The sequence below is a fragment of the Oncorhynchus mykiss genome, chromosome 22 (assembly GCF_013265735.2).
Source record: "Oncorhynchus mykiss isolate Arlee chromosome 22, USDA_OmykA_1.1, whole genome shotgun sequence".
Taxonomy (NCBI): domain Eukaryota; kingdom Metazoa; phylum Chordata; class Actinopteri; order Salmoniformes; family Salmonidae; genus Oncorhynchus; species Oncorhynchus mykiss.
The window spans coordinates 23,121,905-23,147,974 of NC_048586.1; the positions used below are offsets into that span (position 1 = coordinate 23,121,905).

The 26,070-nt window shown below is 45.6% G+C and overlaps 1 protein-coding gene across 1 annotated transcript; it reads left to right on the forward strand.

Annotated features, from left to right (window-relative positions):
- Positions 1-1,981: 1,981 nt before the first annotated feature.
- LOC110502004 (collagen alpha-1(VIII) chain) lies at positions 1,982-25,600 on the forward strand. The gene is made up of 3 exons (XM_036959552.1): positions 1,982-2,086; positions 22,574-22,901; positions 23,152-25,600. The coding sequence occupies exons 1-3, from the start codon at positions 2,078-2,080 to the stop codon at positions 25,104-25,106; spliced, it is 2,292 nt and encodes a 763-aa protein (XP_036815447.1). The 5' UTR covers positions 1,982-2,077; the 3' UTR covers positions 25,107-25,600.
- Positions 25,601-26,070: the final 470 nt, after the last annotated feature.

The window sequence follows — 26,070 nt, forward strand, 5'->3', positions numbered from 1 at the left end:
CTGGACAATGACACCATAATATGCATCATAAACTTTCTCTGGCCTGCTGGCTAGATGGTGTGTGTGTTTGTATGTGTGTGTGTGTGTGATGGGGGTGGGGGTATGGGTCTGTGTCCCACTCATTACATTACTTTACATTTGGTTAGGTTAGGAACCCATTGACATTCTCTTCACACAGTGTGTGTGACTGTGATTAAAGCAAGACTGTTTCTCACTCAGTCTAGAGTACAGTTTTCTGGTTTTCATTAGTCAAACATGCTTCTAATCCTCTGTCTGTCTTTCTGTCTGTAGTCATCTGGGAGAAACACAGCACCGGGCAGCTCTGTAATGTGATGATAAGGTGCTGAAAGCTCCTGTAATGTCCTTCATATCACTCTACTCACACCCACTGTACAGCATGCTTTCAGTTGACTGGTTTTACTCTCACTCTCTGCTCTCTCTCTCTGCTCTCTCTCTCTGCTCTCTCTCTCTGCTCTCTCTCTCTGCTCTCTCTCTCTCTGCTCTCTCTCTCTGCTCTCTCCCTGCTCACTCTCTCTACTCTCTCTCTTTCTGCTCTCTCTCTTTCTGCTCTCTCTCTCTGCTTTAGTCTAGGTGCTGATGAGATGTGTCTGTGAGCCAACAGGAAGTGGTCATGATGAGTGTGGACTGAGATTCAGATTTCTGTAGATATGAATATTTTACTGGCAGAGAATTGAGAAAAGATGGGTGTTTGCACTATTTAGAGTAGGGACTGAAGACAGACAAACACACACACACACACACACACACACACAGTGGGAGGTGACTGAGGCTTATTGAGGCTTCATTAAAGGAACAGGAAGAGAATTTAAGCCCAGGGACAAACACACTGTCCCATTACAGCCTAACTAACGTGTACCTTTCACACCGTGGCTCAAAGTGTGTGTGTGTGCAGTAGAGCTCCATCAGGCTGAATGCCCACATCGCAATTTCAGAGAATGAAAGGGAATCCTTGCAAGCAGTTCAACTCTACTTACTGACATTAATTAAAGCACACTAGAACATTGTTGAAGTGGTTGACTCCAACAGGAATGCAAATATTTTAATCGGATGTGTTAGTGCTAGGCTAGGACAAAAAAGTGCAATGCTTTGGACAGCAGTTGAGAAACACAACATGAGACTATTCAGTTCTATTCATTTTCTTGACTTACTCATACGTCATTAGTCGTTAATCATCAGTAGTGACAGGCTGGACATGGCTGGCAGAGCTGACGCTTGCCTGTAGAAGACAGGATGGGACAGCCACCCTTTCACACCCCTCTGTCAGTGTGGTCCCCCCACACACACACTTACTGCATTCCGTCACCCACGGTGGCGACATACTGCTACTCGCTGTCCATTCTCTAAGACCCTGAGGGCTAAGAGCTCTGTCAGTGGAGGGGTGGACACATGGCGGTGTGCACGTACACAGGCACACACACACTCTGGAGACCACAAAGTGAGCGAGTCAGGTGGGTTGGGGCGTTGAGGACAGGTGTCAGAACTGCATTGGGAGAACAGTGTCATGTTCTTGCTCTTAGGACTCCTGACTTGAGTGTATGTAAGGGGTGATGGCGTCCAGTGATGGCCTATTGTGGAATCCCCTGACTCAGCATCTGACCCACAGTGTGTGTCGGGCCAGGTGGCTTGGAGTAGCTAACACACACACACACACACACACACACACACACACACACACAACCCTCCACACACAAAAACACACACAACCTTCCACACACACACACACACACACACACAAACACACACAACCCTCCACACACAAACACACACAACACTCCACACACACACACAAACACACACAACCCTCCACACACACAAACACACACATACTTTTACTCCCTACTACTGTTAAGCAGGTCTTCACTCCCCCCCCCCCCCCCCACCCCCCCCCCCCCCCCCCCCTCCTCCTCCCTCTGACTCCTCCCAGTAGAGTATATAAATCAGGCCCATGCCGTGTGGTGCTGTTCGGAGCTCCTATCACAGGGCTTTCTCTGTCCGTCTGTGTGTCTCTCCGTCTGTCTGCCTGCAGTGATTATTCCCCCTTTACAAAAGCCACTCAATGAGAAAGGTAAGGAACCTTCCAATCCTCCAGCCTCAGCTCCTTTTTCAGAATTTCAGATGACAAGCAGGGATGAATATCCTGATTATTACAGCAGATAAATGGTGTAAAGAATGAAGCTTTTTAGATGCATGTAAAACAGAAAAACATCTGCTTCAGTTCTGGGCAACATCTGATGGTACACATTTTGTCACTTGGTTTGTGTGTCTGTATATGTGCAATATGTTTGTATTTGTCTAATAAGTACTGGTCATTTAGAAAATGCTGACTGGCTGACCACCATTGAGTGTATTCTGGAGTTGTATATGTCAGAACCAGAGGTGTATATGTCAGAACCAGAAGCAGAGGTGTATATGTCAGAACCAGAGGTGTATATGTCAGAACCAGAGTTGTATATGTCAGAACCAGAGGTGTATATGTCAGAACCAGAACCAGAGGTGTATATGTCAGAACCAGAGTTGTATATGTCAGAACCAGAACCAGAGTTTTATATGTCAGAACCAGAACCAGAGTTGTATATGTCAGAACCAGAGGTGTATATGTCAGAACCAGAGGTGTATATGTCAGAACCAGAACCAGAGTTGTATATGTCATAACCAGAGGTGTATATGTCAGAACCAGAGGTGTATATGTCAGAACCAGAGTTGTATATGTCAGAACCAGAACCAGAGTTGTATATGTCAGAACCAGAGTTGTATATGTCAGAACCAGAACCAGAGTTGTATATGTCAGAACCAGAACCAGAGGTGTATATGTCAGAACCAGAGTTGTATATGTCAGAACCAGAGCCCGAGGTGTATATGTCAGAACCAGAGTTGTATATGTCAGAACCAGAGGTGTATATGTCAGAACCAGAGTTGTATATGTCAGAACCAGAGTTGTATATGTCAGAACCAGATGTGTATATGTCAGAACCAGAGTTGTATATGTCAGAACCAGAGGTGTATATGTCAGAACCAGAGTTGTATATGTCAGAACCAGAGTTGTATATGTCAGAACCAGAGTTGTATATGTCAGAACCAGAGGTGTATATGTCAGAACCAGAACCAGAGGTGTATATGTCAGAACCAGAACCAGAGTTGTATATGTCATAACCAGAGGTGTATATGTCAGAACCAGAGTTGTATATGTCAGAACCAGAACCAGAGTTGTATATGTCAGAACCAGAGTTGTATATGTCAGAACCAGAACCAGAGTTGTATATGTCAGAACCAGAGGTGTATATGTCAGAACCAGAGGTGTATATGTCAGAACCAGAACCAGAGTTTTATATGTCAGAACCAGAACCAGAGTTGTATATGTCATAACCAGAGGTGTATATGTCAGAACCAGAGGTGTATATGTCAGAACCAGAGTTGTATATGTCAGAACCAGAGTTGTATATGTCAGAACCAGAACCAGAGTTGTATATGTCCGAAGTCTTGGTATATAAGCTGTGTTCGTTGTGGTTGATTTTTGTTTCTCCGTGGGGGAAAAGTATTTCCCTGGTGTTTTCTTCATATCATGTGTTGGTGTTACATGTTTATATTTAGTCCAGTAAGATCTAAGTCTTCCTTTGTAATTGACTAAATTGTTTTAGGGTTGCACAAATCTCCTTTGGTCCACTTACATTATAGTTAGGTTGTTCTGGGATGTAATTTTTTGGGATGAAATGAGAATGGGAAGGCCTAATAGACTGAAGCTGAAGTGTCTTTAAGAGGTGTCTTTGTTCACCTTGGCTGCTTCTTGAGCCGAGGTCACTGAGATGTCTGTGGTGCAGTTTATGTTTAATTCAAATAGGATAGAGTTTGTACTGTGTCTAATGGTGGCCATGCTTGGCTACAATCTGACCAGTAGACCATAGTAGGACTGGTGGACAGGGTGTGGGCCAGGGTAAGCCTGGGCAGCAGGTAGCTCTTCTCCTTGGCTATGTAGTGAGAGTGCCCCCTAGTGGGGTGGGTTTGTCCAGTTCTCCTCTTCTGACAAAAGTTGCCATCCCCAGGGAAATGGAATGTGTGTATACGTGAGAGAATGTTTGTTTAGAAAGCATGTGTGTTTGTACACTTTTGTTTGTTTGTGTGTGTGTGTGTGTGTGTATGCAGGAGCATGTGAGTGTGTGAACGTGTGAACGTGTGCAAGTGTGTGTGCATCTATGTGTGTGTGTGTGTGTACGTGTGTGTGTGTGTGTGTGTGTGTGTGTGTGTGTTTGTGTAGGCCGTGAGATGTGTGTGTGGCAGAGGGATGAAGGCAAACTGTCAGGTCTGTGTGATGGGGGCAGGAGCAGAAGTTTGGTGAGAAAAGAGCCCAGAGCAAACACTGTCACTGGCTGACAGGAGTTCTCTCTCCCTGGAATAATGACAGCTCATTGGCTAAGTGATGTTCTCTCCCTGGAATAATGACAGCTCATTGGCTAAGTGATGTTCTCTCCCTGGAATAATGACAGCTCATTGGCTAAGTGATGTTCTCTCCCTGGAATAATGACAGCTCATTGGCTAAGTGATGTTCTCTCCCTGGAATAATGACAGCTCATTGGCTAAGTGATGTTCTCTCCCTGGAATAATGACAGCTCATTGGCTAAGTAATGTTCTCTCCCTGGAATAATGACAGCTCATTGGCTAAGTGATGTTCTCTCCCTGTCCCTATAATGTCCCAATAATGACAGCTCATTGGTTAGAGCTCACTGGAAAGCTCATTGTTGCATTAGCCTGTCAATCAAAATAATTTTTTATTTATGGTTGTCACACCCTGACCATAGTTTGCTTTGTATGTTTCTATGTTTTGTTTGGTCAGGGTGTGATCTGAGTGGGCATTCTATGTTACATGTCTAGTTTTTCTATTTCTATGTTTGGCCTGATATGGTTCTCAATCAGAGGCAGGTGTTAGTCATTGTCTCTGATTGGGAACCATATTTAGGTAGCCTGTTTGGTGTTGGGTTTTGTGGGTGATTGTTCCTGTCGCTGTGTTTGCACCAGATAGGGCTGTTTTGGTTTTTCACATTTCTTGTTTTGTTAGTCTGTTCATGTGTAGAGTCTTTATTAAAGAACCATGAATAGAAACCACGCTGCATTTTGGTCCGCCTCTCCTTCAAGTCAAGAAAACCGTTACAATGGTCTAATTCTTTGAGGCAGGCGTGACCAAGGCCTGATTCATGTGTGCAACATTACAGAACATATATACATGTACTAAGTAGATTAGTCCTGTTTCCCTGTCACCTAAAGTGAGGGGTTTTGTAAGCTCTCTCACGCTTGTGCTGTGTGAGATTATGGCTTGCCATGGACATTGCTGTTGATGCTCGAATCTGGTTGAAATACAAATTATTCAAAGTGCCTCTGTGGATGTGCAATGATTTAGACCAGGAAATCTTATCCTACAAGGCCCAGCGTGGGTGCTGGCTTTTACTCCCACACGCAGTAGCTTCCCTGGTCCAAACATCAATTAGAGACTGATTAGTTGATTTGTAGTATCAGATGTGTTACTGACAGAGGTGGGACCAAGTCATTATTATTTGAGTCACAAGCAAGTGTCAAGGTCCGAGTCTCAAGTAAAGTCCCAAGTAGACGGGTCAAGACTAGTCAAGTCCCAAGTAGACGTGCCAAGACTCGAGTCAAGTCCCAAGTAGACGGGTCAAGACTCTAGTCAAGTCCCAAGTAGACGTGCCAAGACTCGAGTCAAGTCCCAAGTAGACGGGTCAAGACTCGAGTCAAGTCGGAGTCGTGCATTCTGAGAGCAAGTCGAGTCACAAGTTTTCAAGTCAAGTAAAAAAAAAAATCTAGACATGCAACGACTTGTTCATTTACAAATCTTTGTCTATTTTTTGAGGCTACCAGACAGCCCTTTTCATTATTTTGTCTCCAACACATTTTGATTAGCCTATTGTAGTTGTAAAAGAGGAACCTTGAAATGTTGTAAGGGCATGGCATCAGCAGAAGGCAGGTAGACATGCTCAGAGTGTAGACTTATGTACAGGTCTTAGTGATCCAATAATGAAAGCTCCATATCATACAAATATACAAGTAGATTTACCAAATATACACAGGCAATAGCCCAAAAGCAATAGCCTCTGTATCAGGCTTAACCTTTCCTATCTGAACGGACACAGGTTAAGACTGCACAGCCTCCCTTTGAGAAACCGGAAAAATGGAATCTGTCTAACAGGAGCTTCAACAGGTAGGCCTGCATAATATAAGCACGGGGCCCCCAGGACCATACAATTACCCAGTTAGCAAATACAACCAAGTAGTAATTGTTGCCCAATTGCTGATCAGCTTTCAAAGTAAACAGTTCATATTCTATGACAATCCTCTGTTCCTATAATTTGACAAAAAATCCTATGGATGTACAGCAAATCAGCAATATGTTTGCCTGCTCACCACCCGCCCTGTATTGATTCACAGTTTGCTGGTCCAATCAGAGTGCCGAGTTTGCGTTTCACTTGACAATTTGTTGCAGATTTTCTTGCAGGGGCGATCTGCAGCTACTGTCTCTGGCTAAGGGTAGAGTAATCCACGTAGACTCTGGGCCTCAAAATGAGTGACAAAACATTACAAAACCTGGCCAGATAAACTCAAGTCATTCATTTAAAGTCAAAGTCCAGTCCCGAGTCTTGAGGCTCCAAGTCAAGTCTGAAGTTATTTTATTTTCTATTAAGTCGAGTCTCAAGTCATTAGTGTGACTCTAGTCAGACTCGAGTCCAGTCATGTGACTCGAGTCCACAACTCTGGAAACTGCTTGGCTGGAGCAAAATGGTTTAGATTCGGCTTGTACAGTCACAAGCACACAATGGCTTCATTACGTAAATGAACAAACAGCTGGGAGCACATTTTCCACTTTGACCAGACAAATGGCCAGAGAGCTGTCTAGCCTAACTGGTAGTGTCCCTGAGGCATCACAAGCTTTTTCCTGGACCTTATTCAGTGCTTGAAACATTCTGAGATTTGCAGATATAAAAAATATCACAGAAAACTGTGGGCTATGGGCTAACTGTAACTGATTGGTGATTGATGTTTACTATATATCATAAGGATGGGTTTCAGTGTCATCGTGATTGTTGTTGGCAGTCTATTCAGGGCATGTGGAAATCAGAGAATGTGTTTAGGATCTACCCTTAGCTGATGGGATTGTATCCAAATGACCTTCGCATAGACTTCGCCTTGACTCACAGATCTAGGTTCAGCTTACCATCCCCAAATCCTAACCTTCACTAGCAGAAGGGAAACATGCTAAACTGGCCTCAGATCAGTATCTGTGTATCTGGAACATGGTGAAGGTTCACATTCACATACACATCATAAATTGGTGGTTGAATATACTGGAGCACAGGTTGGTGTGTGTGTGTGTGTGTGTTTGTCTTGAACCCATGTAATGCTATTTGATGGTGTGACTGCCTAATCCACTGCCTTTAAAAGCTGTTCTCAACAATCAACCGTTTTCCCTTCCTCTTTTGGACAGGGCGTATTTTCCACAGCTCCTCTCATTCTGAATTCCTCTCTCCTTATTTCTGTACCAGGTCAGCTCCACTCATCTGACTCACATACAGACACAAGCCTGGAAGCTTAAACACACCCTGAGTATACAAAACATGACAGACTGACGAGATGAGAGCTATGATCCCTTATTGATGTCGCTTGCTAAATCCAATCCCACCAGTGTAGATGAAGGAGATGAGACAGGTTAAAGAAAGATGTTTAAGCCTAGAGACAATTGAGACTTGTGAGGATTGTGTATGTGTGCCATTCAGAGGGTGAATGGGCAAGACAAAATATTTAAGGGCCTTATGGGGTATGGTAGTAGGTGCCAGGCGCACCGGTTTGTGTCAAGAACTGCAACACTGCTGGTTTTTTCACGCTCAACAGTTTCCTGTGTGTATCAAGAATGGTTCACCACCCAAAGGACATCCAGCCAACTTGACCCAACTGTAGGAAACATTAGAGTCAACATGGGCCAGCATCCCTGTGGAACGCTTTCAATACCATGAGAACCTCAAACAGAGATTCCTCTTCCTCTTCCCTCCAAGTGGACATAGGAGGTACAGGGTCAAGGCAACCGGATACTAGGTTCAGTTTGCTCCTAGCAGAACTTGGCTAGGCGAAGCAAACATCTGTGACTCGCAGACTCCCTTAAAAAGACATTAGCCTGAAAAACGAGCAATATTACTGTTTGTTGCTCTTGAAACACTGTACGCCACAACATACAGTAACACTGTATGTTACTGGCCAAGGAGGTCTTAGTCGCGCAATTTTACATCTAACCTAGATGTTTGGTGCTGTATTTCTCAAGTGGAAAAAAATGTGCATGAAAAATAGTAGTCTGTCATTGAATGACAACAAATACTTAATTGAAGAATCCCTACTGTTGACCGATGATTGATGAATGGGCACCGAATATTGGCTTGTCTCAAGGAAAAAAAGTTATGTGCACCAACAGCCCCCCAAAAATGAGCAGAATGTTGCCGAACACCAAAACAAAACAAAACAACACTATACGATACTGTAAGCTTCAGAAAGGCAGAAGAAGGACAGAAAGGTCAAAGGGTTCTAAGAAGATGACCCCTACAACACATCACTGAAGATCAGGTGTTTGTACTGTATGTGTGCGTGTCTTTAATGCGCTGCGTAAAGAGCATGTTTGCACAAACATAAACCTTTACTCTTAAGAGATATTTAAACGGAAGGAATTCAATGCATTCAGAGAGGGAGAAAGTGAGAGAATCTGTAAATATAGTTTGGTTGTTTAGTTTAGCTGTGTCTAACTGGGCCTGTGTGTGTGTGTGTGTGTGTGTGTGTGTGTGCGTGCGTGTGAGACAGAGAAAGCTGGCAGCCGGGAGATGGGATGGAAAAGGAAGGAGGAGGGGGACATGTGAATTGGGAATGGTTGTGGTGGTGTGGAGAGGAGAGGAATCGGACGGCCCAGTGGTTGTCTGGACATGCTCAGTAGGCTTGGACAGTTGTTCCTTGGTTAGTGGGAATGTTTTCAACATCCAGTAGGATCACACAGTGCTGTCAGAGTGATTGATGCTATGTGCCTATTGCCTGTACTCATACACATACATCTCTGTGCTTCATATCCTCTTTCTCTCCCTTTCATTACTTTTCCCCCCTCCATTTCTCCTCTCACTCCCTCTCTCACCTCCCACACCACCCCCTTCTCTCTCTCCTCTTTCCCTCTCTTCCCCTCTCCTTCCTCTTCCCCTATCTCCTTCTCTCTCTTAGTCACTGGGAGGACTTCCAGGTCACTGAACGTGGATGTTTCTGGAGGAAGAGAGAGAGTCAGGAGGAAAATAGAGGGATGAGAAGAAAGAAGGGAAAGGGGGGAATAGACATGTCTGCTAACTTAGATAGAGAGGAAGAATAGGAGACGGTGAAACGAAAGATGAGAAGAGAAAGATGTCTGTGGAGGAAGATTGGAAGACAGTAGGATGAAGGGAAGAGAATAGACAGATGTGTCTAAAGGTAGAGGAAGAAGAGGAGGAGTAGATGGAGATATTTCCACCTCTTTCTGGAGGAGAGGAACGATAGAAGAGGAACAAAGAGAGTGTTTTACTGTGCTCAGCTATGTACTGTACTTGGCTCTTCTCTCCATTCTCTCAGACCTCACATTCCTGTGTGTGTGTGTGTGTGTGTGTGTGTGTGTGTGTGTGTGTGTGTGTGTGTGTGTGTGTGTGCGCGTGCGCGTGTGTGTGCGTGTGCGTGTGCGTGTGCATATGCAATGGGGAACCATCTATAAATGGACATCTTGAAAAGGAAAATACACCAAACAGATATACAGCCATAAAACAGGCGCACACACACGCGCGCGCGCACGCACGCACGCACACACACACACCCAGACCCAGGTGTATTTCTATCAGTAAGACATCATACTGTGGGCAGCCGCACCTTCCTTTTCTCTCTCCTGCCTCCCTCCATCATGTCCCCCTCCTCTCTCCCCTGCCTCCCTCCATCATGTCCCCCTCCTCTCTCTTCTGCCTCCCTCCATCATGTCCCCCCCCTTCTCTCTCCTCTATTTTCTTCTCCTATTCCGCCCTCTCTCCTTTCCTCACTGGTCAGTTCTGTAATTACAGCTGTGGACATTGCAAACAATTAGATCCTGCACGTTTTCACTGTGCACCAAAACAGTTCATAGTGCAATAGTTTATACTGTTTGTATTCTATCTCAAGCACAGCTTCTGCATGTAGTGTCAGACAGTAGTGTGTCATTGTTACAGATCATTTCATACGTTTTAAGCAAAAGAAAAACATCTTCACGAGGTTGATCAGAGAGGAAGTCTGTTTATGTTTACAGAAATCAAAGTGAATTGGTCTCACACAGTTTTTCAGATGTTATCGCAGGTGTATCTAGTTCCAACAACGCAGCAATATCTAGCAATACAATAACAATAACAGTATCCCAGTTTAAAGCAGCCATCTTCCATTCCCTTTGGAACACATGTCACTCATACCAAATACGGTACAGTATAAACATAGGCAGAAGCTGCTCCTCCAATAGAAATCCCTGATCACGCTTGTAGGCGATGTCATGGCGACATATGCTGGCCAAGCTCATGCGCAGAAACATTTAATCGAGTCTAAGGGTCGTCTTGGACCGGACTGCACATATGCAAGCCGTCAAATCAAAGACACTCCTTTGAAATAAAGTTTTTGATGAAAATGAAAACGTGTCAGTTCGTCACTTTGTTAGAGTAATAACATATTCAACTACTTAAAACATTGACTCGAATCTGGGTTGTGCCTTTAGGAAGAATTGTTCACTTCTTTCATTGACATTCATTCTCAAACCCCAAAACACGGCCTGGACTGCTTGGACTGCTTGGTCTGCTTCCTGGAAGTCTGGCGATGTTGTGCCTCTGGGTTTAGAAACTGTGTTCATCTTGTCTAGCCCCAATCGGACTCCTGTAACTAATGCAACCCAAACAACTGCTTTATATGATACACAGTGGGTCAGAGTAGGACTTGGTGGAACTGATGCTATCTCTACTGAATTCCTGGTGGCATCCTGTAGCTGACTGGTATTCATCTTAGAACTGCTGCCAGAACAGCCATGAGAGCCAGGAGTGTAACACACCTGATGCCCACTAACACAGTTGTATATGAAGAACATAAAGGAGGCAGTCTGGAAGCAGTCCAGGGGAAACACACACACAGACATGAAGGGCTCTAAAGTGCGACTAAAATCTCCCAGATATGAATTGTTTTAATGATTCGATGTACCGTTGTTTCCAAGTGCCCTACACTTTTAGAAAAAAGGGTTCCAAAAGGGTTCTTTGGCAGTCCCCATAGGAGAACCCTTTTTGGCTCTAGGTAAAACCGTATATGGTTCCAGGTAAAACCCTTTTGGGTTCCATTTAGAACCCTCTGTGGAAAGGGTTCTACATGGATCCCCCAAAAGTTCTACCTCAAACCAAAATGGGTTCTTCAAAGGGTTCTCCTATGGGGACAGTCGAATAACCATTTTAGGTTCTAGATAGCACCTTTTAGTTCTAACAGTGTAGAAAAAGCGAGTGCAGATTCTTTAGCGTCATAGTTGCACCATTACTACAGCGAAAACGGCTTGCTTCTGGCCCACCCAGGTGAAAAGATCAGTGTCCGGTTTCCCAATAGTGATGGAATTTAGGGTTATGAGTGTTTTAATGATCCATATTTCCTACAACAGCCGAAGATGTAACAAGCGTTTCCCACAACACCACACAGAGAGAACGGTCGGTAAGTGCGTCGTTGGAGCATGTTTCGATACTGATAGGATCGAAAGAAGGGGAGTGCTGCTCTCATATCAGCTTTCTCCATTCAAATCTTACCTTAACATTAGAATAAATTATCAATACTGACCAGAGATCAGCTCCTAAAGAGATACGCTATATTACCAAAAGTATGTGGACTTTTGCTCGTCTAATATCTCGTTCCAAAATCATGGGCATTAATACGGAGTTGTTCCTCCTTTGCTGTTATAACAGCCTCCACTCCACTTTCTACTAGATGTTGGAACATAGCTGCATGGACTTGCATCCATTCTGCCACAAGAGCATTAGTGAGGTCGGGAACTGATGTTGGGCGATTGGGCATGGCTTGCAGTCGGCATTCCAATTCATCATAATGGTGTTCGATTGGGTTGAGGTCAGAGCTCTGTGCCGGCCAGTTAAGTTCTTCTACACTGATCTCATCAAACCATTTCTGAATGGACCTCGCTTTGTGAACTGGGGCATTTTCATGCTAAAACAGAAAAGGGCCTTCTCCAAACTGTTTCCACAAAGTTGGAAGCACAGAATCGTCTAGAATGTCATTGTGTGCTGTAGCGTTAAGAGTTCCCTTCACTGGAATTAAGGGGCCTAGCCAGAACCATGAAAAACCACCCCAGACCATTATTCCTCCTCCACCAAACTTTACAGTTGGTACTATACATTGGGGCAGGTAGCATTCTCTTGGCATCTGCCAAACCCAGATTCGTCAGTTGGACTGACAGATGGTGAAGCGTGATTCTTCACTCCAGAGAAAGTGTTTCCGCAGCTCTAAAGTCCAATGGCGGAGAGCTTTACACCACTCCAGCCGATGGTTGGCATTCCACATGGTGATCTAAGGCTTGTGTGTGGCTGCTCAGCCATGGAAACCCATTTCATGAAGTTCCCGACAAACAGCTCTTGAGCTGAGGCCGTTTGGAACTCGATAGTGAGTGTTGCAACTGAGGACAGACGATTTTGACACGCTACACTCTTCAGCACTTGGCGGTCCCGATCTGTGAGCTTGTGTGGCCTACCACCGTTGTTACTCCTAGATGTTTCCACTACACAATAACAGCACTTACAGTTGACCTGTGCAGCTCTAGCAGGACATACATTTTACGAACTGACTTGTTGGGAAGGTGGCATCCTATGACAGTACCACGTTGAAAGTCACTGAACTCTTCATTAAGGCCATTCTACTGCCAATGTTTTCTATTGAGATTACATGGCTGTGTCCTCCATTTTATACACCTGTCAGCAAGAGGTGAGGCTGAAATAGCCGAATCCACTAGTTTGAAGTGGTGTCCACATACATTTGTATATATAGTGCATTACCTCCTATGGCTGTAAATATTGAGGCCGCTTATTCTAATGCTTACCCTATAATAATGCACTAAATCACATCAGTAGCATACAAGTAACAAAATAGAACTCAATGAATTGAACATGAAATGTATTTCAATATGATTGAAATAGGGCTATAGCCTACTGTTTAATTTAATGCAGTCATCTCGGTTTTCATTTGAAGCAGCTTTTTATACATCGCTTGGCGACCTTGGTTACCATGCACTGCGTCGCTGGTTGCATATCCCTACTGGCCAAGCCCTCCCTAACCCAGACGGCGCTAGGCCAATTGTGCATAGCCCCACGGACTTCCCGGTTGCGGACGGCTGCGACAGAGCCTGGGCGCGAACCCAAGGTCTCTGGTGGCACAGCTAGCACTGCGATGCAGTGCCCTAGACCACTGCGCCACCCAGGAGGCCCCTGCAGTGTGTTATCTTATCTCCTTGGTGCTTGAGCTTTATTTTCTGAAAATATTCTGGATGTTCAACACTTATAGACCCAGATTATATATTAATGAAAACAGAGTCTCTCCTGTATGTGTGTGTGTGTGTGTGTGTGTGTGTGTGTGTGTGTGTGTGTGTGTGTGTGTGTGTGTGTGTGTGTGTGTGTGTGTAAAGCAAGACCATGAAGCTTTTTCAGCCATGGGGAGCAGAGGGAGGACTTGGGTAGGTGGTATACATAATGTGGCTTTAGTGCCCTTTTTGTTGAAATACTTCTGCTTGGTTGTCATACAGTGATGACATAAAGGTCTGTAGTTGAGTGAGAAATCAAAACAGAAAAGCATATTCATGTGAGGAACCCGTCATTCTGTGCCTGGCCAATGTGGCCGTACGGTAGCAGCATGGTGAAGCTACAGATACTGGCACCTACTGAAATAAGTATTACCCATAAATCTCCTGGAGACGCCATTCATTCATGAGTCACACAAGCTTCACCAGAGTGGCGTCTGTGAGAAATAACACGTTCAGCACAGTCTGACCGTGTGTGTGTGTGTGTGTGTGTGTGAGAGATCCTCTGTGAGAGTAAGGAAGATCCCATAGAGACTTGTCCAGCCTGAACCACCATGGAGTCATTCAGACCAAACTGAGGGGGCTGTAGGTTAGGACCCATGCCAGCTTGTCTAATAACAGCCTGAGGGGGCTGTAGGTTAGGACCCATGCCAGCTTGTCTAATAACAGCCTGAGGGGGCTGTAGGTTAGGACCCATGCCAGCTTGTCTAATAACAGCTAATAGCAGGTTAGTGTGACCAAACCCTGTGTGACTGAGTGTAGTGGAGAGGAGCTCCAACCCTCGCTGGGCCATCCTTCCAAATCGCTTCTCGTTGCCTCGACTACGTAAGCGAAGCCTCGATGTCCGAGGCTGCTCTAACCCAATTACAATGTATTTACACACATTTCATAGAAGCAATTTGAAGGAGCTCATTCAATAGCTAAATACAATGCTTGTGAATGATGGTCTCTTTCATAGCATATATGTTTTGGTAACAAGCTGCATCATGTATTGATGAGGGTTGGTTGCCTGCCCTATTCCTTATGCAATAGAGCAGGAGTTTCATGATGTAGGTCTACACGTGTCTGACAGCTAACTCTGGGGAGTCGATGACAACAGGTTGGGGCGTCTGACACTAAACAGAAATCATGTTCCGTATCTCTCATGTTGTCAAAATGTTTCCCATCCTCTCAAGTTTGTCACACTCACACACACGCACACGTCCACACACACACACACACACATGTCCACACACACACACACACGCACATGTCCCTACACACACGCGCATGTACACACACACACATGCACATGTCCACACACACACACACACACACATGTCCACACACACACACGCACGCACATGTCCCTACACACACGCGCATGTACACACACACACATGCACATGCCCACACACACACGCACATGTCTACACACACACATGCACATGTCTACACACACGTACATGTCCACACACATACACAGACACACACACTATGGTTTAAGTTACAGACTGCTTATCTTTGGGTCTCTGGCTGTCCTTGTACAGTTGGTCATTTGTTAGTATGAGGCAATGAGAGATTAGTCACACGGCCTGCTAATAGAAAGTCATTGAAAGTTTGCACCTACTCCACAAAACCCCCAAACACTTTCACGCTCTTAAGAACTTTTGATGGATCTATTTACTCTCTGAGTTGCAATTTGGTGGTGTAAGTGTGTGTGAGAGTTAAACTGGCTCTGTTAAATGTCTCAGCATCTAGGCATTTCACCCAACCCTGGTCCTGGAAAGAAGTTTCAGGTTACTTACATGAATACTCACTCAAAATAACTCTGTATACACGAGTCTGCTGAATGGCCAAAATGTGAATGTAACATAAAAATACATCTGTCATTTACAGTGGGACCCTGGCCAAGCATGGATGGCCAAAACAGAATATCTATCATTTGTCAGAAAACACATTTCTGCTACAAAAGCAGCTATGAACAGAGCATGTCCTTAATCCACCTCTCAATTCTACTGTATTACAGTTTAGACTGTTCTGTCTCCACCATAATGAATCCATATGCTCACACACACACTCACTCACACAAACACACGCATGCATGCACTCACTCACACCCACACACACACCTTTATTTTTGTGAAATTTCAGGATGTTTTGGGGAGTAAAAATGCTTGACCATTAAAAATCATATTTTCCTCTACGCCTTACCTAACCTTAACCCTAACCCTCAACCTACCATTTAACCTTAACCCCAAAACACACACACTGTACCATCAGGACTGATTGAGGCTATTTGACTATAGCGCTAACACACCCATCCACCCAACACATCGTCTTCATACACCCATGTGCCTGGGTCTGCGTTATGTCTCCCCTCTTCTCTCGCTGGCTCTGCCTCTTTCTCTCTCTTCTTGTCTCATTTTCCCTCCATATTGAATTGTTGGAAAGCATTCCCTTTGGAAAGCATTCCTGCACGTCAGGCTCCCATCGCCATGGAAATGAGACGGGCCCCCTTCAAAGGCACGAGAGGGCGAGTGCCCACTGGGGGAGAGAGGGTGGCACGGCCATATTAGAATCGCCAGTCGCCTGAGAAATGGTCAGGGGTCAACGCAGTTGTCATTCTTCATAGCCAAGCTAGTGTATAGAGCTGGGACTGGTGTATAGAATGCCAGCAGCATCCCACGCTGCAACCCACTGCTGGCTTGCCTCGGAAGCTAAGCAGGGTTGGTCCCTGCATTACTGTAAAGACCAGATGCTGCTGAAGTGGTGTTGGATGGCCAGTAGGAGGCACTCTTTCCCCTGGTAGAAAACAAACAAAAACATCCCAATGCCCCAGGGCAGTGATTGGGGACATTCCCCTGTGTAAGGTGCTGTTTTTCAGATGGGAAGTTAAATGGGTGTCCTGACTCTCTGTGGTCACTAAAGATCCCATGACACTTATTGTAAGAGTAGGGGTGTTAACCCTGGCTAAATTCCTAATCTAGCCCCATATCATCCCCAGCTTCCAATTGGCTCATTCATCTACGCTGTAACTATTCCCCAGGTTGTTGCTGCAGATGAGAATGTGGTCTCAGTCAACTCACCTGGTAAAATAAGGGTTAAAAAAAGAGTTGGGACTGGTGTATAGAGCTGGGACTGGTGTATAGAGTTGGGACTGGTGTATAGAGTTGGGACTGGTGTATAGAGCTGGGACTGGTGTATAGAGCTGGGGCTGGTGTATAGAGCTGGGACTGGTTTATAGAGCTGGGACTGGTTTATAGAGCTGGGACTGGTTTATAGAGCTGGGACTGGTTTATAGAGCTGGGACTGGTATATAGAGCTGGGACTGGTGTATAGAGCTGGGACTGGTGTATAGAGCTGGGACTGGTGTATAGAGCTGGGACTGGTGTATAGAGCTGGGACTGGTTTATAGAGCTGGGGCTGGTGTATAGAGCTGGGACTGGTTTATAGAGCTGGGACTGGTTTATAGAGCTGGGACTGGTTTATAGAGCTGGGACTGGTTTATAGAGCTGGGACTGGTATATAGAGCTGGGACTGGTTTATAGAGCTGGGACTGGTGTATAGAGTTGGGACTGGTGTATAGAGCTGGGACTGGTGTATAGAGCTGGGACTGGTTTATAGAGCTGGGGCTGGTGTATAGAGCTGGGACTGGTTTATAGAGCTGGGACTGGTTTATAGAGCTGGGACTGGTTTATAGAGCTGGGACTGGTTTATAGAGCTGGGACTGGTATATAGAGCTGGGACTGGTTTATAGAGTTGGGACTGGTGTATAGAGCTGGGACTGGTTTACAGAGCTGGGACTGGTGTATAGAGCTGGGACTGGTGTATAGAGCTGGGACTGGTTTATAGAGTTGGGACTGGTTTATAGAGCTGGGACTGGTTTATAGAGCTGGGAATGGTTTATAGAGCTGGGACTGGTGTATAGAGTTGGGACTGGTGTATAGAGTTGGGACTGGTGTATAGAGTTGGGACTGGTTTATAGAGCTGGGACTGGTTTATAGAGCTGGGACTGGTTTATAGAGTTGGGACTTGTTTATAGAGCTGGGACTGGTTTATAGAGCTGGGACTGGTTTATAGAGCTGGGACTGGTGTATAGAGCTGGGACTGGTGTATAGAGCTGGGACTGGTGTATAGAGCTGGGACTGGTGTATAGAGTTGGGACTGGTTTATAGAGTTGGGACTGGTGTATAGAGCTGGGACTGGTTTATAGAGCTGGGACTGGTGTATAGAGCTGGGACTGGGAATGGGACTAGATCTAGGGCTGCGACTGACTGTTGGTGTAACTGAGTCAGGTTTGTAGGCCTCCTTGCTCACACACATTTTCTATAGGATTGAGGTCAGGGCTTTGAGGTCAAGACTTCAACTATAAATATATATATATATATATATATATATATATACATACATACAGCTGAAGTCGGAAGTTCACATACACTTAGAGAGCTGGGACACTCAGTCTGCCTGAGTCATTAAAACAAGTTTTTCAACCCCTCCACAAATTTCTTGTTAACAAACTATAGTTTTGGCAAGTCGGTTAGGACATCTACTTTGTTCATGACTCAGTTACACCAGCTCTGTCAGGAGGAATGGGACAAAATTCACCCAACTTATTGTGGGAAGCTTGTGGAAGGCTGCCTGAAACATTTGACCGAAGTTAAACTATTTAATTGGCAATGCTACCAAATACTAATTGAGTGTATGCAAACTTAACACACAAAACCAAAATGGCAACCTAAATAGGATCCCCACTCAGACACAACGATAAACAGCTGCCTCTGATTGGGAACTAATTCAGGCCACCATAGACCTACATATACCTAGACATACTAAAACCCCTTAGATATACAAAAACCCTAGACAGGACAAAAACACCTAGACAATACAAAAAAACCTAGACATACAAAAACCCCTAGACATTACAAAAACTCCATAAACCACCCTCGTCACACCCTGACCTAACCAAAATAATAAAGAAAACAAAGATAACTAAGGTCAGGGCGTGACATTCTGACCCACTGGGAATGTGATGAAAGAAATAAAAGCTGAAATAAATCATTCTCTCTACTATTCTCTCTATCAATCTGAAATGTCACATTCTTAAAAAAAGTGGTGATCCTAACTAACCTAAAACAGGGAATTTTTACTTGGATTAAATGTATATATATATATATATATATATTCAGTTGAAGTCGGAAGTTTACATACACCTTAGCCAAATACATTTAAACTCAGTTTTTCACTATATATACTGAGTGCACAAAACATTAAGAACACCTTCCTAATACTGAGTTGCATCTCCCTGCTTTTGGCCTCAGAACAGCCTCAATTCGTCAGGACATGGACTCTACAAGGTGTTGAAAGCATTCCACAGAGTTGCTGGCCCATGTTGACTCCAATGCATCTCACAGTTCTGTCCAGTTGGCTGGATGTCCATTGGGTGGTGGACCTTTCTTGAGTTATAGTTCATATAAGGAAATCAGTCAATTGAAATACATCCATTAGACCCTAATATATGGATTTCACATGGCTGGGAATACAGATATGCATCTGTTGGTCACAGATTTTTTTTTTTATGTAAAGGTAGGGGCAGAGATCAGAAAACCAGTCAGTATCTGGTGTGATCACCATTTGCCTCATGCAGCGTGACCAATCTCCTTCACATAGAGTTGATCAGGCTGTTGGTTGTGGCCTGTGGAATGGTGTCCCACTCATCTTCAATGGCTGTGTGAAGTTGCTGGATATTGGCGGGAACTGGAACATGCTGTCGTACACGTCGATCCAGACACTTGTATTTGTATATTTTTTTATTTAACGAGGCAAGTCAGTTAAGAACAAATTCTTATTTACAATGACGGCCTACACCGTCCAAATCCAGACGACACTGGGCCAATTGTGCGCCGCCCTATCAGACACCCAATCACAGCTGGTTGTGATACAGCCTGGATTTGAACCAGGGTGTCTGTGGTGATGCCTCAAGCACTGAGATGCAGTGCCTTGAGAAAATTGAGACATGGTTTGTGTATGTGTTCCATCCAGAGGGTGAATGGGCAAGACAAAATATTTAAGTGCCTTTGAACAGGGTATGGTCGTAGGTGCCAGGCGCACCAGTTTGAACTGATACGCTGCTGGGTTTTTCACACTCATCAGTTTTGTATTAAGAACGGTCTTTGTAAATACTATATACCAGTTCAAATATGAGTGCAAAATAAAGCATTACCCCCTCCTCTCCCAGAAGCAGCCGGCCAGACCCAACCCCAAAACGGAATCCCCTCTGGCCCAAGCCAGAGACACAACTAGACAGGATCAGGACCGCCGTTAAAGCCCAAATTGAAACAGACAGAGAAACACACACACAGACACACATACACAAACACACAGTCCTACCATAGGAGCATCAGCCAAAGACAACCCAAATGTCTGTCTGCGTGACTGACCTTCAGAAGGAAATTCACAAGACGGAGAAAAATCGTGTAAGACTAGAAGGCGGTCTGGACGGCCTTGTTGGACCGCTCTTCTATCTGTTGGACCAGAGCACTGCTCGTTGGATTGGACGTCTGGGTCCTGGATGTGAATGAAAAGTTAGAAAATACACACAGATGCACGTATACATTAACAAACATATTCTTGTTTCTCTCACGTGCAGACAGCAGCCCCAGACAGATAAATGTAGGAGAGGAAGCAACACAACATCAGTAGAGAAGCGGAGAGTGACGAGGTCAGGGAGGTTGCGGGCAGTGAGGTGTTCCTATTTCCACTTGGCATGCCTGAGGGTTGGCCTAGGGGTGAGAGAAATACCTCTCACTGCAGTAAGATTTCTCAGATAGCCTGTACCAATCTGTGTTGACTCCTGTTCACAATGTCACAATTGCAGCCCGACATCTGAGGACCTAACAGGACCTCTGTTAGGCTAGGAGTTCACCACAACCACATGAACTGACCAGGAACGGATATCCCTTATGATATCTATATCATTTCTCACTGTACACCTGCATTACTGCATTTGACATTTTTTTTTTTATGTCAGTAGTTCTGACATCATTCATACATACCTGTGGTTGAATCTTGTGCATGACTTTTAAGTAGTAGCCTATCTATTGTCAAAGGGTATGTGTTGATTCGGAGGCTTGGCAGGAAACATACTGTAAAACCACCAGAGAACCTAAGAAAGCAGCCATTTTTCGTAATTTATCTTCAGAAAGTGTGAACCCTATGAACTCTATGGTAAGTATGAATTTGACAGAAACGCGGAATAATAGCCTCTCCAACAAATGTATTCCATCCTTCTTCCATCAGTATTTCTCATTCACAAAGGTCAGCTGTGACAACCAATTGGAATGAACTGGCTACCTAACTGGCCAAGCCAACTCAGAAAACTCATTCCTGCTGCATATTTTGGCCAGACCAGCTCTCCGAACAAAAAGCTTTGGTTTGGAGGGCTGATCTCTAACATACTGGTGTTTAGCCTACAGTACAGACTTTGACCATCAGAGTTCTGTGTTCTGTATAAGAGAGGGGCAGAGTGAGGGATAGACAGTGACAAGAGGGATTCGGTGAGGGAGAGAAAGAAAAATATAGAGAGAGAGGTAGAGGGTGAGAGAGAGAGTGTGTGAGATAAACTGTGTGTGAGAGAGATCAAACAGTCAAACTACAGTAAGTGACAAGATATTCAGTTCAATGGCATTCTTGAAATTGCCCAGCCTTTGTAAGTACATCACTATAACAGCATATTTCTGTAGACTGTATACCAATCAATCAGTATTACTTCTCACATAATCTTTACTATTACAGTCAAACTCAAACATTAGCATTGGAATTTGAACAGAATTTGAACAGTGTTTTAACGGGTTAAAAAGTATTTGGCTACCGTAACACAAAAGAGGACCAAAGCCAAGAAACACCATCTCCCAGTTCCAGGTCTGATGCTCTTTGTTATACTGTGGCTGAGTCTTGACGGAGCATCCTCATTTCCTAAGAACATCTGGGAGGGTTCACAGTAGAAGGTCAGAGACAAAGCCTAGCCAAAAACTGCCACGTTATATGATTCATAATTTAACGAAAGAAAGAACGTGTTAAGAAACGTAACAGAGAATCATTTCTTTTCCCACCTACCTATCTTGAGTAAAACTGCTTTTTTTCTGCTATGACTTGTAGGCCGAAACGCATTTGAGTTTCTTCTGATCTGATGGGTTATTTTCAGAAGCTTTCATGTGAAGTATAAATGTCCTTGTCAGTTTGTTTGTCTGATAGTATGTCTGGTAACAGGGCTATTAGTAATGTTATCATTTTGCTCCATCAGCTGTTTGAAAGCCAAGGCATTGCTCAGTCAGTTAGTAGTCTCGTAAACCTGACCCTAGGCAACAGCATTGGAAACATTGTGTTAGGCAACGGTCTGCGGTCTGCCTAGGTCAAGTGTAGCTCAGTTGGCAGAGCATGGCAAGCGCCAGGATTGTGGGTTTGAACAGTAGAATAAAGTATTAAAATGTATCCACTAAGTACTGGAAGTTGCTCTGGATAAGAGCATCTGTAAAATGTAAATGTAGTCAGTTAGCAGTGTTGTTACAAGATTGAGCATGTAAAAAGAAAACTGTTTTGTCGTTACCACATCCTACATCTGGCAATATATACTATTTTTAAAAAGGCTGGCCCATGGTTAAGTGTTGAGTGACTGGTTGTCGTCAGCTGCGGGCAGCGCTGTCTGTGTAATATATTGCTCTTTACTGTCCAGTAGGTGGAGCCAGAGCAATGCGAAGGTGTATCAGGGCATGAATCCCTTTCTATGGGGAAAAGCTTTCATATTACCAGTCATATGGCTTTTATTGCCATGTATGTATGTTTGACTGTTTGCATTTGATTGAAAAATACATACTGGCAGTGAATTAGATTCCCTTGATTGGCTCATTGATTTACTTTTTGATCAATTGATCAATTGACTGATTGTCTAACATAGTTCTCCTCTGCTGTCTTCCCCAGGCCATGGCCGTACCTTCTCTCTCAGCCCCTCTCCTCGTGGCTCTGTTTCAGCTTGCAGTACTACCTCTCGTTCACGCAGGGGTATACTACGGACACAAGCAGCACCAGCAGCACCCCCAGCAGCAACCCCAGCAGCACCAGCCTATGCCACACCTGTCCCACATGGGCATGGGCAGCAAAGAGCAGCACCCTCAACAGCAGTGGCCAGGAAAGGACATGCCCCACATGCAGTACCCCCATTACAGAAAAGAGATCCCCCAGATGCCCATGCACATGGGCAAGGAGTACCCCCGCAAAGGTGTGGTAGTCAACAGTGGACAGGACAAAGGTGAGATCGAATGGCAATCTCAAAGGACTTGTGGCTCTGGTCGAAAGTAGCGCACTACTATGGAGTAGGGCAATAGTATGTTGTTTATATTGCGACTATGTCAATCTTCAATGTTCATTATCTAACCTAACTCTAGTTAAGACATACACACAAGCAGATTGTACTTCATTTTGCTCTTGTGCTGAATATTGTGATATGCCTGCAATCTTCCAATAATGTTTAGACTGATTGGACATCTTATCCCCTACAGGTCAGACCATCCCCAGTGGGGCTGTGGGAGGTCTCCCTGGAGGCCTGCCAGGAGAGCAGGGCCCAGCTGGGCCTGCAGGACCTGAGGGACCCTCTGGGCCACCAGGTCCTCCTGGGGTAGGACAGCCAGGAGGTGAAGGAAAACCAGGCCCCGCTGGTCCCCCAGGATTCCCTGGTGTAGGCAAACCAGGACTCCCGGGAATTCCAGGCAAGCCAGGGGGCATGGGAGACCCAGGTGTACCTGGAGAGCTGGGCCCCAGTGGTGGAGACGGTCATATGGGGCAGCCAGGGCCTCAGGGCCCCCCTGGTCCTCCAGGTCTCCCGGGGACAGGAAAACCAGGGGTTGGGGGGTTACCAGGACAACCAGGACCCAAGGGGGAGCCAGGACATAAGGGCCTGCCGGGACTACCAGGATTACCAGGACCCAAAGGTGACAAGGGAATTGGACAGCCAGGACAGCCAGGCCACAAAGGGCCAGCAGGACCCCCTGGACCTCCAGGCCAGGGAGGGATGCCAGGTGTGGGCAAGCCTGGAATGAATGGCATATCGGGGCCACCAGGAGGACCAGGGAAACCAGGCCCTCCTGGAGAGCAGGGGCTGGCTGGACCAGCAGGAGAGGGTGGCGAGACCGGTCCACCAGGGTTGCCAGGCCAGGGAAAACCAGGCCAGAATGGTCTGCCTGGACAACCAGGCATGCCTGGTGGGAAAGGGCACCCAGGCCCTCCAGGTTTGCCAGGGAAGCCTGGATTGCCCGGATTTGGAAAACCAGGATTCCCAGGACCCAAGGGAGATAAAGGGATGGGTGGGATGCCCGGAGGCCCAGGACCAAAGGGAGACAAAGGCCATGGAGGACTTCCAGGTGTGATTGGAACACCTGGACCAATCGGACCAGCTGGTCCACTTGGCCCTATGGGACCCCCTGGAGGTCTTGGCCAACCAGGGGCAAAAGGAGAGGCTGGAGAGGGAGGGCAAAAGGGGCTGCCAGGTGGCCAGGGTGAGCCTGGTCCTCCTGGACTTCATGGTCAGAATGGCTTCCCTGGAGAGGGAGGAGAGCCAGGGCCAAGGGGTCCCGCTGGGCCTGTAGGACCCCAAGGGGAAGGCGGACACAAAGGGTTACCAGGCGCCCCTGGCATTCCAGGCCTATCTGGGCCGAAGGGAGAGGGAGGACTTCCAGGAGAGAAGGGTCCCCAAGGCCCTAAGGGCATTCCAGGTCTGGGAGGTGCAGGTGGGCCGATCGGACCTCCTGGTGCCCCTGGGTCTAAAGGTGACAGCGGATTACCTGGTCTTCCCGGCGTTGAGGGTAACGGAAACCCAGGTGTCCCTGGTCCTCTTGGACCTCCAGGTAAAGAAGGTCCTGGAGGACCACCAGGAAATCCAGGCCAGCCAGGTCTACCTGGTCCCCCAGGCCCACCCGGACCCCCCGCCCTCTCCCCTAACATGGGAGCAGTCCTCACTGAGATGGGTATTCCTCCTGGGTTGGATGGAGTCAAGACCACCGGCTATGGCAAGAAGGGGAAATATGGAGGAAACAGTGGAGAGGTAATGGGCGCCAACGGCCTGGAGATGCCTGCGTTCACGGCTCTGGTGACCACACCCTTCCCACCAGTGGGCACGCCTGTGGTGTTCGACAAGATCCTGTACAACGGCCGTCAGAACTACAACCCCCAGACAGGCGTGTTTACCTGTGACATGCCCGGGATCTACTACTTTGCCTACCACGTCCACTGCAAAGGGGCCAACGTGTGGGTAGCGCTGATGAGGAACGATGAGCCTGTGATGTACACATATGACGAGTATAAGAAGGGATTCCTGGATCAGGCGTCGGGGAGCGCAGTGTTACCTCTACAGCCAGGGGACACTGTGTACCTCCAGCTACCCTCGGACCAGGCCGCAGGACTATACGCTGGCCAATACGTCCACTCATCCTTCTCTGGGTACTTGTTGTACCCTATGTAGCAACAACTATAGAGAGGAAGAGACAGTGACAGAGGGAGAACATTTTGGAGAAATGTAAGCATTGTTTATAGAAGTCTTTAAATGTGTATGTTCTTTTTTTTAAACATCAACTATCTGTGGAGATTGATGCTGTTGATATCGACGCTGTTGAGATCGACAGCGATGGGAGGACGCGTCGCACAGTCCCTGGGAAAATCTGAGAGAGGACTGTGTGTGAGTGAATGTACATATATGCAGTTTTTATAACCATTTATGTTGTGGTACAAAGATTAATGTATCTATGTACCGCTCTTAAGAGTGTTACAATGTTACAACACTGCATTAAAAGATGCCATTACATCAACAGGGTTCACATGTTGTGAAATGTAGTCATATGTACAGTTGAAATCGGAGGTTTACATACACCTTAGCCAAATACATTTAAACTCAGCTTGTCACAATTCCTGACATTCAATCCTAGTAAAAATTCTCCATCTTAGGTCACTAAGGATCACCACTTTATTGAAATGTCAGAATAATAGTAGAGAGAATAATTTATTTCAGCTTTCATCACATTCCTAGTGGGTCAGAAGTTTACATACACTCAATTAGTATTTTGTAGCATTGCCTTTAAATTGTTTAACTTGGGTCAAACATTTCAGGTAGCCTTCCACAAGCTTCCCACAAGAAGTTGGGTGAATTTTGGCCCATTCCTCCTGACACAGCTGGTGTATCTGAGTCAGGTTTGTAGGCCTCCTTTTTCCGTTCTGCCCACAAATATTCTATTGGATTGAGGTCAGGGCTTCGTGATGGCCACTCCAATACCTTGACTTTGTTGTCCTTAAGCCATTTTGCCACAACTTTGGAAGTTTGCTTGGGGTCATTGTCCATTTGGAAGACCCATTTGCGACCAAGCTTTAACTTCCTGACTGATGTCTTGAGATGTTGCTTCAATATATCCACATAATGTACCTCCCTCATGATG